The 14,925-nt window shown below is 45.3% G+C and overlaps 1 protein-coding gene across 1 annotated transcript in view; it reads left to right on the top strand.

Moving 5' to 3' along the window:
• The first annotated feature begins 673 nt into the window (after positions 1–673).
• The window catches only part of Eipr1 (EARP complex and GARP complex interacting protein 1), a 107,552-nt gene continuing 93,300 nt past the window's right edge, over positions 674–14,925 (top strand). Inside the window, exons 1-3 of the mRNA XM_055621893.1 lie at positions 674–857; positions 8,398–8,481; positions 10,775–10,907. Of these exons, the coding sequence (XP_055477868.1) occupies positions 816–857; positions 8,398–8,481; positions 10,775–10,907 (259 nt within the window). The 5' untranslated portion in view covers positions 674–815. The remainder of the gene's footprint in view (positions 858–8,397; positions 8,482–10,774; positions 10,908–14,925) is intronic.

Raw genomic sequence — 14,925 nt, 5'->3', positions numbered from 1 at the left:
TGGGTAATGTAGCATCATATAAAGCGCTGTCATGATAGTCAGTCAAGAGACTGGCATCAATCACTAACACAGAAGAAACGTGTGCAGATCCAGAACTCCACAGAACCAGGCCAGTGAAGTTCTTGTGGTGTGTTCTTGTCTTCCTGCACTTTCCATACCAGGACATAAGAGCTTCCTGTCTCAGGGAGCTCTGAGCAGTATAGATCGTGGCTTAGCTGTGTCCCTGTGCTAAGACGAGGTGGCCACATGAAATGCACATTGCTGCACCTCACAGCTCAGCTACACCACCATCTTGACTCAAGCTTGCTGCATCTCATGCTTATATGGATGTCTATGTGCCCGTTCCTGAGGCTGGAGCAAAGGTCCTGGTAGTTCGGTTGGACAGTGCCCTGGTGCTCAGCACCACGGTTTAGGAGCTGAAGCACTGCAAATCATAAGGCCCCTTTTAATTGCTCTCTTAGGGCGCAGGGCATGGAAGCTCCAGGGAGCAGCTCAAGAGCACAAGAGCGCCGCCCTGATGGTGGTCTATTGCCACAGCATTTGCTCCTAGCCCCGCCCTCCAACCCAGGATCCCCCGCGGCTGCAGGGCCTCATGAGAGCCTAAATGAGCATGCGCAGTATAAAGACCCTGCCGCCATTGGCTAGCGGGAGAAGCGTATTGATGACGCGACGAAGAAAACAGGAAGTGAGCCGTCAGGGAGTCTGTCTGGGGCTCCTAAGACCTGTTTGAGCCGGGGAATGAATGAGTTCTGGCGGATCGCTTCTGAGGCGGGACTCCGGCACTGAGGAGTGAGAGGCTGGGCAGGCAGAGCATCATGGAGGACGACGCGCCGGTCATCTACGGGCTGGAATTCCAGGTGGGCATGGCGGAGTCCGAGGGTTGGTGCCGCCCAGACGCCTGACCAGCATGGACGAACGCGCGTATTCTGTCTGGTTCCAAGGATTCTGAGCTTGATGGCCCGGTTTTGGGGAGAGGGGACATAGTGTGGCCGAGTGAGGCCCAGGGCTGGCGTGGACGGCAGAGGGTGAGCACTCGGCCCCGCTGGTGTCTTCTTTACACTCGCACTACTGACACCTCCAGGATCAATTATTGAGCACTGACGTGTGTTGGATACTGCTCAGTTCAAGCCCGGCAAAGAGGAGCTTCAGGGGGAAAAGTGCTGGGTGGGTGTTAAGAAGCATTTTGCTCACTCGGGTTGGAATACACTTGCTTTTTTTCCTTATGAACTTTTAATTTCGATAGCTGTTAAATTCTATTTATTCACTCTGCTCCACCCCTTTAAATCATATTCGTAATGTGTGCAGTTTAGGTTACAGATTCAAGTGAATAGTGGGATCAGAGTTTCCATGTCCCATGGAGTTCTTCAGACCAGGGCCATGATTTGCTAAAAATACACTGGAGAGTTCTATCATTTTCAGTGCCTTCCTGGGTGCCCAGAGCTCCCATGCTAAGACTCAGGATGCCTCTTCTACATGCCCTGTCTTTGATTCTTGTCTACTTCTGTCATTTTCTTCATTATCCCGGGAATTATTAGATCTGACATCTAGATGGAATCAAATCCAGTTTAGGCCCATCACCCTCACTCCTTTATTTTGTGTTCCTTCCATAAAAATAAAATCCTTGGACATTGTGTGCCCTTGAACACAGATTTATTTTTTATTTTTAAATTTTTTATATTAATTACAGCTTATTCACTTTGTATCTCAGCTGTAGGGCCTTCTCTCATTCTCTCCCAACCTCAACTTCCCTCCCTTATCTCCTCCCATGCCCCTCTCCAAGTCCACTGATAGGGGAGGTCCTCCTCTCCTTCCGTCTGACTCTAGCTTATCAGGTCTCATCAAGACTGGCTACATTGTCCTCCTCTGTGGCCTGGCAAGGCTGCTCCACTCTGAGGGGGAGGTGGTCAAAGAACCAGCCACTGATGAACACAGATTTATAATGATTACTTCGTGGGGTTGCCCTTGACTTTTCTGATAGGAGGAGAAAGTCAGCTCCATGTAGATGAATCTGTATGCCCATTTTACAGATAAAGGATGATGATATAGATACACAGAGAGGGCCATATGATGGGGATAAAGTCTGACAATAAGGGAGATAGTGAGGTTCTGCCTAGATATCTGTACTGAGCCTGTTGCGGCCATTTAATCTGTCCAGGGTATCCGTGTTTTTTACCTACAAAATGAGAAGAAATGTGGACTATGTTCAGATCAAGTTTTAGTGTTCCTTTTGAAACCTAAGTACAGTTGGAAGTTACTGGGAGATATATCATAGACATGGAATGCCTATCTATGGACTGTGATCATTGGCAAATAAGATGCATAGCTGCAGCAGCCAGTGTAAGCATCTAGACTCAAAGTGTGCAGGCAACCCTAACTGAGACACTGCACATGTATGCTCAATGAACTGTGTTCAGATTGCTCTGTGTGCAACCAACAGACAGGCTCCAAGCTCAGGCAAGCTGATGTATGGACAAAGAATGGTGGAAAAGGACAGGGGAAGGTTCACTTAAAATCTGCACAGAGAAGGCGGGAGCAGTGGTGCACAGCTGTAATCTCAGCAATCCCAGCACTCGGGGGAGGCAAAGGTAGGCAAGATCTGTGTGAGCTCAAGAATAGCCTGGTTTACAAAGCGAGTCCAGGACCCCCAGGGCTACACAGAGAAACCTTGTCTCAAAAAACCAAAACAAAATGAAACAAAATCTGCCAAAGAAACAACACAAAGTCAAGACACAGAAATCTTGTACTGGGGAGAAGTTCAGTGGAAGTTTCAGAAGCACTGAAGTTTCAGATCCCCCCAGATCCCTGCTGGGGGGATCAGGGAATGCTACTGGTCCTGTTCCAGGGTCAGCCTGCTGCTTCCTGAGGAAGCCTGTGTGCTTGGGGGCTCCCAGAGATGTTTGCTTGATTTCAGAGGTTTTAAAAATTTATTTATATATTTGTTTATTACACTTTATTCACTTTATGTCATCACTGCAGCCTGATTTCAGAGGTTTTAAAAATGATTTATTTTTATTTTGTGCGCATGATGTGCCCCACACGTGTTCCTGGTGCCCGGGAGGTCAGAAGAGGGCTTTAGATGCTCTAGAATGGAGTTACCGATGGTTGTGAGCCACTTGATGTGGGTGTTGGATCCTCTCCACAAGCAGCAAGCGCTCATAGCTGCTGAGCTGTCTTTCCAGCCTACATTATTTACTTACATCTTTTTGGTTAGTCACACTAACAGCTTTCTAGATTGTGGGTAATTCCTAAATTCTGGGAAGGGATTCCTATGCTGGATCCAGCTTACTTACTGACAGTTCTCTAGAAGTTTTTGTTCTCGTCAGCATGTGATTTTCTTGGGAGGATGCCTTTATCAGACCTGGGAGTTCCCATGCTTCAGGCTGTGTAATGGCAGGGCAGCATGGTACTACCTCCCCCTGGCCTCTCAATCTCACGTTATCGTAGAATAGTTCCTGGTGATAGCTGTTCAGGCTCCTTATTTCTTTTAGATTTACTTTTATTTTCTGTGTATCAGGTGTTTTGCCTGCTTGTTTGTCTGTGTACTACATGTGTACTGATGCTCATGGAAGACAGAAGAGGGTGTCAGATCCTTTGGCATAACAGATGGTTGTAAGCCGCTGTTTGGGGGCTAGGAATTGAACCTAGGTTCTTGTCAATAGCAGCAAATATTCTTAACTTCTGAGCCATCTCTCCAGACCTTCTTTCTTTTGAGATAAGTTTTGGTTAAGTATTTTCCTGTTGGAATCCATTCATTATTTGGTTGACAAATGTCTTAGCTGGCTTGTTACCCCCATTTCTCTCCACTCCCCCAAGTCAGGGTTTCTCTGTGTATTCCTGGCTGTTCTGGAACTCACTTTTGTAGATCAGGCTGGCCTTGAACTTACAGATCTGCCTACCTTTGTCTCCTGAATGCTGGGATTGAAGGCATACACCACCACCACCTTATTTAGCTTGCTATTCTATTGCTGCAACTTGGGGAGGAAAGGATGTATTTCATCTCACAGGTCTATTATGAAGGAAAGTCAGGGCAGGAACTCATGGCAGCACTGTGAAGGCAGGAACCAAAGCAGAGACCATGGAGTAGTGCTGCTTACTGGCTTGTTCTCAAGCTCATAGTCAGCTCCCTTTCCTGTATCTCTCAGGACCACCTGCCCAGGACACCAATCATCAATCAAGAAAATGCCCTCCCCCTCGACTTGTCTAATTGTCAGTCTGATGGAGACATTTTGTTAGTTTTCAGTTTTGACAGTTTGTCAGTTCAAGTTTCTCTTCCCAGATGACTGTAGCTTGTGTAAAATTGTAAAAAAAAAAAAAAAAAAAGACCAGGATATCAAGTAACTACTTAGTGCCTATTGGGTTCCAGGTCTTTCGTGTGTACTGGATCACAGCAGAGTTGAAAACAGAGAGGTTATAGCTTTTGTGCATCCCAATCACCCATGCCAAGGGCAGAGGTGTTTCTGTGGACACTGTGGACAGGATTTTTGGGTTCAGTTGATCAGTTGGCTTTTTTGGTGCTGGGATGAAATGTGGGGCCTCCTGCGTCGTAGTCAGGTGCTCTATCACTGATCCATGACTTCTTTAAAAATTCATCAAGTAGCTGTTTCATATATGCATTTTTATTCTTTTTTTTTCCTTCTTTCTCTTCTCTGCTCCTTCAGTCACCTGCCCTCCATCATTTTTACTGGCTTGCTCTCCTGGTGCTGTGGTGAGGAGGCTGTTTGTACAGGGAGCCTTCTGATTGCAGGAGAAGGCTAGCCTGGCCCTGACCTTTAGAGTAGCACAGCACTTCCTCACTGCTTCTCTTTCTAAGTTGGCATTATTCTTTCAAGGCCACTGCTTTTAGACACAGTTGGCTGTCTGCTGTGTAGTTAGGCATGTATTTTACATGTTAGTAAGCAGCCAGATAAGATGCTAAGCTTCCAAAGGGAGTGCTGTATACTCCTATAGTTCCTGGTGACTATTTTCTGCCATTGTCTCAACCCCTCACCAGTTCCAGCCTTTCATTGTCAGCTTGAAATAGAGAAACTCATGTGAAATAGTCATTCTCTCTCAGTTGGGTCCTCTCCCTGGTCCTGTTTTGGGGACTTTAGTCCATGTATCTTCTGTGTGAGCCCAAGTTGTATTTGAATGTCTTTGTGTACTAATCTAAAGGTGGAACCCTACCCATTTTCAACTCCCCAGGGTGGGCCTGATTCCTGGCCTCAGTGCTGCCTTCTTCCTTTCAATAGGCAGTATGGTCTAAGCTAGGTCCTTAAGGCCCATAGAGTTCAGAGGCTCTGCATTGTTACTGATAGGCCCCAGTTTTTGGTACATGTATATGCAGATTTCTAGATCCACAAAGGATTATCAGTTTCATATAAGGCTGTCCAAACTGTTTATCCAAGAGTGCAGAGGGGAAGGCAGGAGTGGACAAGTGCGTCAGCCTGCTTTGCATGCTGAGTAGACACCTCAAGATGTTACAGTGTGTATGCCACCATGGACAGGTATTTCCTTCATTTATTTACATACACCATCGAGTTTTGTGCTTCTGTCCCTGGAGAAGGGTGGAGATATAGAGGCAGCGTAGTTGAGTCTTCTGAAATCTAAAATTTGTACTAATTGCAAAAACAGTATAAACAGTACAGACTTAATGGTCACGACAGCTGTTAAACTCTTTCTCTTACTCATTTTCAAAGAAAAGAAAGAAGGAAAAAAGCACATAACTAACTAAATAAAAATACTGCTCAGCTGTGGCAGTCAGGAAGTAGGCCGTTTTGGGAGAAACAGCTGTAGACAGTGGGGCACATCAGGTGAGCTTGGTGAGGGAGGAGCTTCCTGTTGCTGCTCTAACAAATTACAGAAATTTAAAGGAGTCCACCATTACTAGGGAGAAGTCTCACACAGGCCTCTCTCGGCTGAAACAAATTCACTGGGAGGTCTTTGTCACATGGTAGCACCTGTAGTCTTGCTTTTCCAGCATCCAAAGCTACCCACATTCCTGGGCACATGGTTCCGTCCTCAAACTAGAGCCAGCAACAGCTGCCTGAGTCCTTGCAGTTCCTTGACTCTTTCTTAAGCTACCGTTACTGTTATTGGAGGCTCAGGGTACTGACAACCCAATGTCTGAGAGGAGTGTTGAGCATAAAAAAACATGAAAGGAAAAGAGGGAGTTTTGCTCACAAATTAGCATCTCCCTTCAAGAAGGATTATGGGGGGAATGATGAGGGGAGAGGATAAGGAATGGAGGGGTATTTATGTCTTTTCTGAGAATGAGGGAGAGCTTCCAGGAACACAGGGTGGCCCCTGTCTTTCCTTCTTCCATGATGGGGAGTTACCAGTCAAGGTTGGTTAAGCATCTTTAGCTTTGAAGTGGGAGGAGAGAGTTAAATCTAGGTCAAGTAAGTCTAATACTACAGTTCAAAATCCTTGTCAGTGGCCAATGTGTCTATGCACAGAATAATAGGATCTATCCTAAAGATAAGGCTGCCAAGGAGAACAACACTAAACCTCTTGCTCTGCTCTAGTCACCCATGAAATGCTACACACTATGTGAAGAGTAACTTCTCAGTAAAAATGGTCCAGGAAACTTGTAACCCCACACAGAAAAACTGCTGTCTATGGCAAACTAATAATGTGTGGCTTAGCTGTGTAACCTCCAGATTAGCTGGTCTCCCTTCTAAATTTCTGAGGGAGGGTCTCATTATGTAGCCCAGGCTGGCCTTGAACACATGACCCTTGTGTCTGCCATCATGGGCATGCAGTACCACATGCAAGTAAGAGCAAATGAAACTGGAGGGTTGATTGCAGCCTCCCTCTGTAGCTCACCTCTGGCTGCTGAAGCCTCTCTCTGTAGCACACCTCTTGCTGCTTTGTTTCCACATGGCTGTGACTACAGCCACAAGAGTTTTCCTGGTTTCAAGCACCAGTGCGATTTACATCCTTAACATTCTCTGCTTCCCCAGTCCTTGACTTAATGGAAGCTGCACAGTCCCTTTGCTCTGTGTGTGAACACAGTCATGTATCTAGGAATCAGTATGTAGCCATTTTTAATGAGCCATTATTTTGTCTACAGCAGAAATTAATGTGTAAGTACAGGGTCTTGGCCCTGGGTCCTTGTAATGATTGGGCTGAAAGAGCTGGAATTGCATCTGGTTTGAAGCACCATTCAGAGGTGCTTTTCTTCTCAAAGTGTGAAATTCTTAATTTTGCCTTTTATTATGATTATGCTCTAATCATAGTTACTGCTGTTGATGCTGGCTTTCGTTTCCTAGACTTCACCTTTAGGAAGGCTGGCACCTTCTGACCTTGGTGGTGGCTTGTAGCTCTTAGTTGGGGCCTGTAACTGGAGGTGGCTTCACCTGTAGAGGCACTTTGTCCAGAGCCATTCTGCATTCCAGTTGTTTAACTGTGGTGCATGGTATAAAGCCTAGCCCTTTGTTTCAGCTCTGAAGGGCCATCCAACTCAAGGCTCCCCAACTGGTAGACCTTTGAGAAAAATGCACAAGCTTCACTTTTTCTCATGCATATCCTATAATCTTAGAACCTGTTTCTGAGGAAATAGCAATGTGGGCTTTCTTCCCCTTTCCATTTTTCTTTTTCTTTTCTTGTTTTTTTTTTCCCCATGTGGTTTTATGTTACTGTGAAATAACCTTGTTTTGGTTGAAGGCTAGGTTTTCTGCATGGTGACTTTGGATATTCCCTTTCCATGGAGGACTTATTGCTGGCAGGTTTCTCCTAGCCTGGGAGCAGGGGTCTGCTCAGTCCTCTTCTTTCAGATCAGGGATTGAGAGCTTGCACAGCTTCAGTCTGTGCCAGCTGTTCTGGTTACAGTTCTGCTCCCCCCCCCCCCCCCCCCCCCCCCCCCCCCCCCCGTGTCCCTGTGTGGTGAGAGCTGTGCCAGCTTCTTGATGGTGGGCCCTGCCCTGTGCATATTTGCATCCTAAGCCTCCTACTCTTGTCACACTTTTCCACGGACTTAAACCTGCAGATACAATGTAGCCTGATCCTCGGCTCCTTGACACATTAGGAGGCCTGGAGGCCGACTTTATTTTGCATAGCTTTTCTAGTTCTTTGCAGGGAACTTGGCTTAACCTACCTGCATTGCATCGCTGGAAGCCATTTCTGTTGTGTTATTTTGATGAAGTGTAATTTGTTGAACCAATCTATTTATTGCTGACATGGTGGTTTTATTACCCAACTTAACTATTGCTGTGTAAATAATTTGTATCTTTATTGCTTAGATTAGTGCCCACTTAGAGTTATTTCACGTACAGATTTGAAGTGCAATTGTGTTAGGAGTGTGCAGTCGCCTCTAGACACTGCTGATTTATCCTTCATCTCAGCAGATGAGATAAGCCGACTTTTCTGTGTCTATTAAGCCTAACTTCATAAATGTGTATGCATTTCCTCCCTCCTCAGGCACGGGCTCTAACACCTCAAACTGCAGAAACAGATGCCATTCGCTTCTTGGTTGGGACACAGTCTCTTAAATATGATAATCAGGTAACTATTTTTGACAAATGTATACATGTTAATTACTAAGCTTATTCTTAGTTTCATATCCATTTTGCTCTTGATTTTTCAAGCAACATTTTAAAAAAATTTAATGCCACGCAAACAAAATTTTTCATTAGATTTAAGCACATATTTCCAAGTCATAACTATTGCCCAACTAGATTTAATGATTGATTACAATAATTTACACATTCTGTTTAGTGCTTCTTTTTTTGTGTTTGTCCATGGTATATGTACGTGTGTCTGTGTGTGTGAGAGAGACCGTATAAGTAACAACCTAAGATAACTTACTCTGTAGCCTGACTGGCCTGGAACTATGTATATCAATGTGGCCCAAACTCTGCCTCTGCCTCCTGAGTGCTGAGATTAGAGATGTATGCCACCAAGCCAGGCAGTAGCTTATACATTGAGGTGGGACTGCTCATCACTTTTGATTTGTTATTGTGTCAAGTGTCCCCAGCCCTCAGGAGCTGTACCATGCCTGGTCTCTGTTACCTTAAATTGTGTCATCTGCTTTTGAACTGAACTCGAGGGCAGGGAGAAACTCAGACACTGTTTTTAAAGGTGGTTGTTTCCTAATCTGTCCCACAGGGAAGGGGATTGTACCTATGTGTGCTGGGTTGGTTTGTACTAATTGTTCTGGTCAGCGTTGTATGTGGCTGGCACTGGCCATCCTAAGCCCTTGCTGGGATTGAATTCCGCACTGATGAGTACAGAGTGACTCCTGAAGAGGAGAGAGAACCATGGTTAATCAAGAGGCCTTGTGAAGCAGTACCACATAAAAATATTGCTAGAAGAGAGAATCATGGTTAAGCAAGAGTCCTTTTGAAGCTGTTGCTAGCTATTGTGTAAACCTTTAGTATAGTATTGTTTTGATCGCCAAAGTCACACATATTAGTCATTAGAAAACCCATAAAAAATACAAAGCACAGAGAGGCAAAGGCAAAGGTGGTGGCTCCAACCTCGAGAACATTTCCTTTTATTTCCACTCATCTGGGGACGTCTATACTTTTTAAAACAAAAATGATGCCATGTTTATGTAGTTGTTTGTATGTTCCTGTCTCTTTAAATCTATTTCATGGACACCTTTTTGTGCTGCCAGGCACTGACCAGCTTTGTGTGGTTCTACTGCAGCCAAGTGCTGGCAGGTACCTGAACTTGTCCTGGGCATTGAGGTGGCCTTGGCTCTTTCATTACTGTAATCAGTGCCACTGGGGAGCTTTTTTAGAAGAAATCTGTGCATCCACATTACTTTCTTAGTGTGTGTGTACGTGTGTGTGTGTGTGTGTGTGTGTGTGTATGTATACATTTTTTTTAAGTAAGTGGTTTCTATTGGCTTAAGTACTGATCAGAGAGATTGAGTGTGAAAATCATGTCAGTTCCTGTAATTTTTTTTTTCCAGAAAAGCATGGAGATGACATAGTTAGCCTTCTTACTCAGAGACCTAAATTTAACAGTTGTAATTAATAGTATATAATCATAGATGCTGATATGTTGGCCTCATTTTTTTAAAAAGAAACAAAAAATGTGCTAAAATACAGTCTTATCCCAACTCAGTGACTGCTGCCTTGAGTCTTGCCCATCACAGCGGGACTAGGCATACTTTACCCAGTCCCACTGGACAGTAGCCCCCATGGTCACCCTTTGACCAGCAGCATCTACAGTTTTATTTAAAAAAAAAATTTAGTTATTTATTATGTATACAGTGTTTTGCCTGCATGTATACCTACACACCAGAAGAGGCCACAAGATCTCATTATAGATGGTTGTGAGCCAATCTGTGGTTGCTGGGAATTGAACTCAGGTCCTTTGGAAGAGCAACCAGTGTTCTTAACCTCTGAGCCATCTCTCCAGCTCCTTCCCTCCCCCCCCCCCACAGTTATTTTTAGATCTCACTAGTCAGCAGCCCCTATGGTACCTTTGGACCTCACTGTGTGCTTTCCACTTTGCAGACACAGCAGGTCTGAGAAACTGAGAGGTTAGCACTAGCATGCCCTCACCCCCGAGCCTCTTCAGAGTAGAATTTTTATAGCACCTTAGGATGTTAGGCTGGAGAAGACCAGCTAGCAGCATACTGCAGCTTAGTATTGTAGAAGCAATCCATGTGGACTTGTCACTTTGCCTTTGGGAAGGGGCTCAGTGAGAACTAAATCACAGTGGTGTATACTGTTCAAAGGTTTAGCTGCCACCAAGTTTGCATGTATTTCTTTATGATCACGGTGCTTATTATTTGCCAGGAAAAACATCTGAGATGCTGATTGTTCTTTTCTTTCATTTGTAGATCCACATCATAGATTTTGATGATGAAAATAACATTATAAATAAGAATGTCCTCCTCCATCAAGTAGGTGAGATCTGGCACATCAGTGCCAGCCCAGCAGATAAAGGCGTGCTGGCCACCTGCTACAACAAAAGTAAGTGCTGTGCTTATTGTTCTGTGTGTGTCAGCTGGAGGTGTCATGTGAGAGTGATTCTGTATTGCTGATGGGGCCATTTAGAAGATGTGACCATTCACCTAGGTGCTGCCCATACACACCGTGACACTGGGAGTAGATGTTTGTGCTGTAGGGTTGGTTGCTGTTCCAGGAGCACTACACTGGAAGGGTCCTGAAAGGTGGGCTTTGCCTTTCAGGTGTGTGCATGACGTGAGCATAGCACTGACTTGCCTCCTTCCCACTGCCCGATGTTGGGGTCATAAGGTGTCCCAGCTGGCAAGTAGTCCTCTCTGACAGTAGCAGTGCTGCATATGCATGCTTGCGGGCTATCTATGTGCCTGCCAGGCCTCCACCTGCCAACCCAGTGCTCCAGTCTCTTGGACCTTCAACATTTGTGTCAGACAGAGACAGTGAGCTGATCTCACTTCTCCCTCAGTTCTCCTTGCTCTGTCTGTATGACATTCCTTATGGTGGTTTCTGGGAAAAACCTCTTCTCATGCCATGTTCTGTTGGGTGGCTACCAGGAAGCCTTCTTCTAGAACCTTTTGATTAGACAGTTCCTCCATAGGATTTTCCATATAGTGCTTCTTATTTCTGTCTTAACTTCAAGCCAACCTGTCTTTATTTTAAATATATAGTCTCTTATTAAGTATAAAACAAAGTTAGATGAAAGGTCTTTTCCTCCTGTAATCCATTGAAATGTTTTCTTTTTCCTTCTTCTCTTTTTCCCTCCCTCCCTCTTCTTTTGTCTCTTTGTTTCTTTCTTCATTCCTTCCTTTATAGGGACTTCCTATATAGCCCAAGGTGGTCTTGAATTCTTGACATTTCTGCCTCAACCTCCCGTATGCTTGGGTTATTGATGCCTGCAGACACATTCAGTGCTCCCTACCATGCCCGATGTTCTTTATAGCCTTCATCTCTTACTTTTAGCTTTTTACATGGTATTATTCCATTTGTTGGGAAGACATTCAGATTGAATTTTCCTATCTTGAAAATCTCATTGCTGTGAAGAGATACCATGGCCAAGGCAAATTATAAAAAGAGAGTATGGGAGCATGTTTACAGTTTCATAGAGTGAGTCCATGACCGTTATGTCAGGGAGCATAGTGACAGGCAGGCAGGCATGGCCCAGGAACAGTAGCTGAAAGCTTACCTGTTGAGACTTTGACAATGGGGGGTGGAGGGAGAAAGGAGAGAGAGAGAACACAAAACTAACTGGGAATGATGTGGGCTTTTGAAGTAAAGCTCATATCCAGTGACACACCTCCTTCAATAAGGCCGCACCTCCTAATCCTTTTCAAACAATTCCACAAACTGTGGAGAAGCATTCATATGTATGGGCCTATGGGGGCCATTCTAGCCTCTCCCCATCACCATTGTTCTAGGAGGTGTTAGTCTGTCTGTTGTTCTGTCTCAGTGATATAGCTTTTTCTTATGTCTTCATATTGGCATGGCTGAGGTGGTGATTTTGTTACCTCCCTGCTCTGCTGCTGTATTGAACAGCAGCACAAATGCTGGCCCATGCTACTTGAGCAGACTCTACTTATCTGAAGGTGACTTGTATATAGTCATCTCATTATGATTGCCATGGTTCCATGGTTGCCACACCCATTCTAGCAATCTGCCTCCAATTCTCTAACGCAGGCCTCTATTTTTCCTTGTGTAGGGAGATTGCAGTCTTTCCTGTTTGAAGAAAGCCAAGATTCTGTTCATGAAGGTAGTGGTCTCTAAAAAGTAACATTTAGGCATAGGGGTGATCTTTGTGATTAGCTCAAGACAGCTAACCTTTGTAACCTTCACCTTTGACATATCATATGGTGCTGACAGTCATAGGACATCCCTTCCCTTGGCCACATTAACTCAGTTCTAAGCAGACTACAGGTCCTGTTGCATTCAGGTACATGAAGGTGTGTCCTGGCCTGTGTGCAGAGCCAGTCCTTGACCTCAGAGGCTCAGCCGCAAGGCCTGCTGGGTATCCAGGATGCACCATCTGTGGTGGTAGGTACAGAGTTTATTCTGATGGTATTGTTAGCACAGCTCTTCAGGCACAGTTCCTCTCCAGCTGGTGGTCTGGAGCACCAGACGACTTGCCTGTCACACATACTGTACACAGTATGGCCAGACGTGGTCACTATGGGCATGCCTTTCAGAAAAGGGAGATGGAAGGCATGCTGTCCTCCCAGGTACAGTGTCTTCCATATGCTCATTGTCCTCCATAGGCTCACTGTCCTCCATAGGATCTCTGTCCTCCATTGAGTCACTGTCCTCAAAATGCTCACTGTCTTCCATATGCTCACTGTCCTCCATAGGGTCCCTGTCTTTCATAGGGTCAGTGTCCTCCATAGGGTCATTGTCCCCCCAGGTACAGTGTCCTCCATAGGCTCACTGTCCTCCATAGGCTCACTGTTTTCCCAGCCTCCCTTCATGTCATTCTCCCAGGCACACTGTCCTGAGGTCAGCCTCTTTAGCTTTTGGTGTGTAGAGCTGAGCTTTCCAGTCATCATTGTTGTTCCCTCCTCTCAACAGCTCTTTCCTTCTTTATCTCTCCTCTCACATTTTGACTGTGTCCCACCTGTTGGCGACCTCTGTTAATGCAAAGGCAGAGGTGGTCTTGCTGTGGTTTCTGATAGCATGTGAGTACTTCTCACTTTCTGCTGTCACTTGCTGCCTGTTCTAGACTCACTAACAGCCTGTTGAGTCTATACTATTTTCACTTACCTACATTTCTTTTGAACTTTCTTCTTGAAGTCTCCAAGCCTCTTTCAAGTGCTTGGAGCAGTAGGGTTTGCTAGCAAGGAAACCGATGTACAGTTTCATATACTCCGAGAAGCTGCCACAAAAATGGGCTTTGGGGTAGCCTGGTCCTGCTGCCATGGTCCAGAGTACATGCTGCTGGCTTAGTGGGCATTCTGTTGAGCTCCTGGCAAGTGTTAGGTGGATTTAGAGTCTTGGTGTGAGCCCTGTTTGTGGGTACAATTTAGTTTCTAGAGCTTCTGGATCTGAATGTTATATTGTCTTGACTCTCCCCATGGGTCTTGCCAGCTTTCTGAGGCTGATGGTGATTTGAGCTGCTTACCTGGTCAGCAACAGCAAACAGGTATGCAGAGGAAGCCTTAGTCCTGCTTGCTACCATGTGCATCACTTCTAGTTACCCTGAGTCTTTTCAAGTCAGGACCTTTGAGAGACTAGCTCTTTCTACTAGATATTGAAGGCAGCCTGACCTGCCATTCAGTATTTTCCTGTCACCCTCTCTAGGAAGGAGACAGTTTAGCAGTATTCAAGTCTGAACTCCAGGAACCCTGTTTGCAAGTTTGGTCTGCAGGCAGCACTATTTTCCAGAATGCTAGGCTCATTCTTCTCAGTGTAGCCATCAATAGCCAGTGAACTTGAGCTTCTTAGCTCTTTGCTCTTTGAAGCCATGCTTTGTGATGTACCCATTCTATGCAAATGATCTGTGATGACAGTCACTATCATGGGACCAGGTGCCCACCTCTTCTGTCTCGGTGCCTCCAGAAAACCTTGGCTTTACAGAGCACAAGGCTGCCATGTGTTCTTAGTGAGAACTACCATACTTTGCAAGTGAATGCTTGTGCCTTTTTTTTTTCACATGCAGATTACCCATGAACCACTAGGTTTCCATGCTTTATAGTTTAAATAGGAATTCACTCCACAAGCCCTGCATACTGGGATTAGAACATGATACTTGGGGAATCCCCCTTTGTGTCACTTTTCCTAAGAGAAACAGAGTAGTCCTTTCCCCCAGGGTTTTCCTGGCTGGCTATAGACTTACTGTTATCAGTTGTTGCATCTTCTCCTGTGATCATTTTGTTAGTATGTACTTGTAAAGAAGCCCACTCCTTGCACTCTCCAGTGTGATGTGGTGGGAGGGGTAGCATCTTTCAGTCAAGGCTGAGGCCTTCAAAATGTGTCTCAGAGTGTGCAGCTGGTGGGGTGGACACACATGGGAAGTAGATTGATGAGTTGAGGCCAGCAGGCT

This window comes from Psammomys obesus, unplaced genomic scaffold (assembly GCF_907164565.1).
Source record: "Psammomys obesus unplaced genomic scaffold, mPsaObe1.curated_primary_1811, whole genome shotgun sequence".
In the NCBI taxonomy this organism is placed as follows: domain Eukaryota; kingdom Metazoa; phylum Chordata; class Mammalia; order Rodentia; family Muridae; genus Psammomys; species Psammomys obesus.
This window is presented reverse-complemented; position numbering and strand designations above follow the sequence as displayed.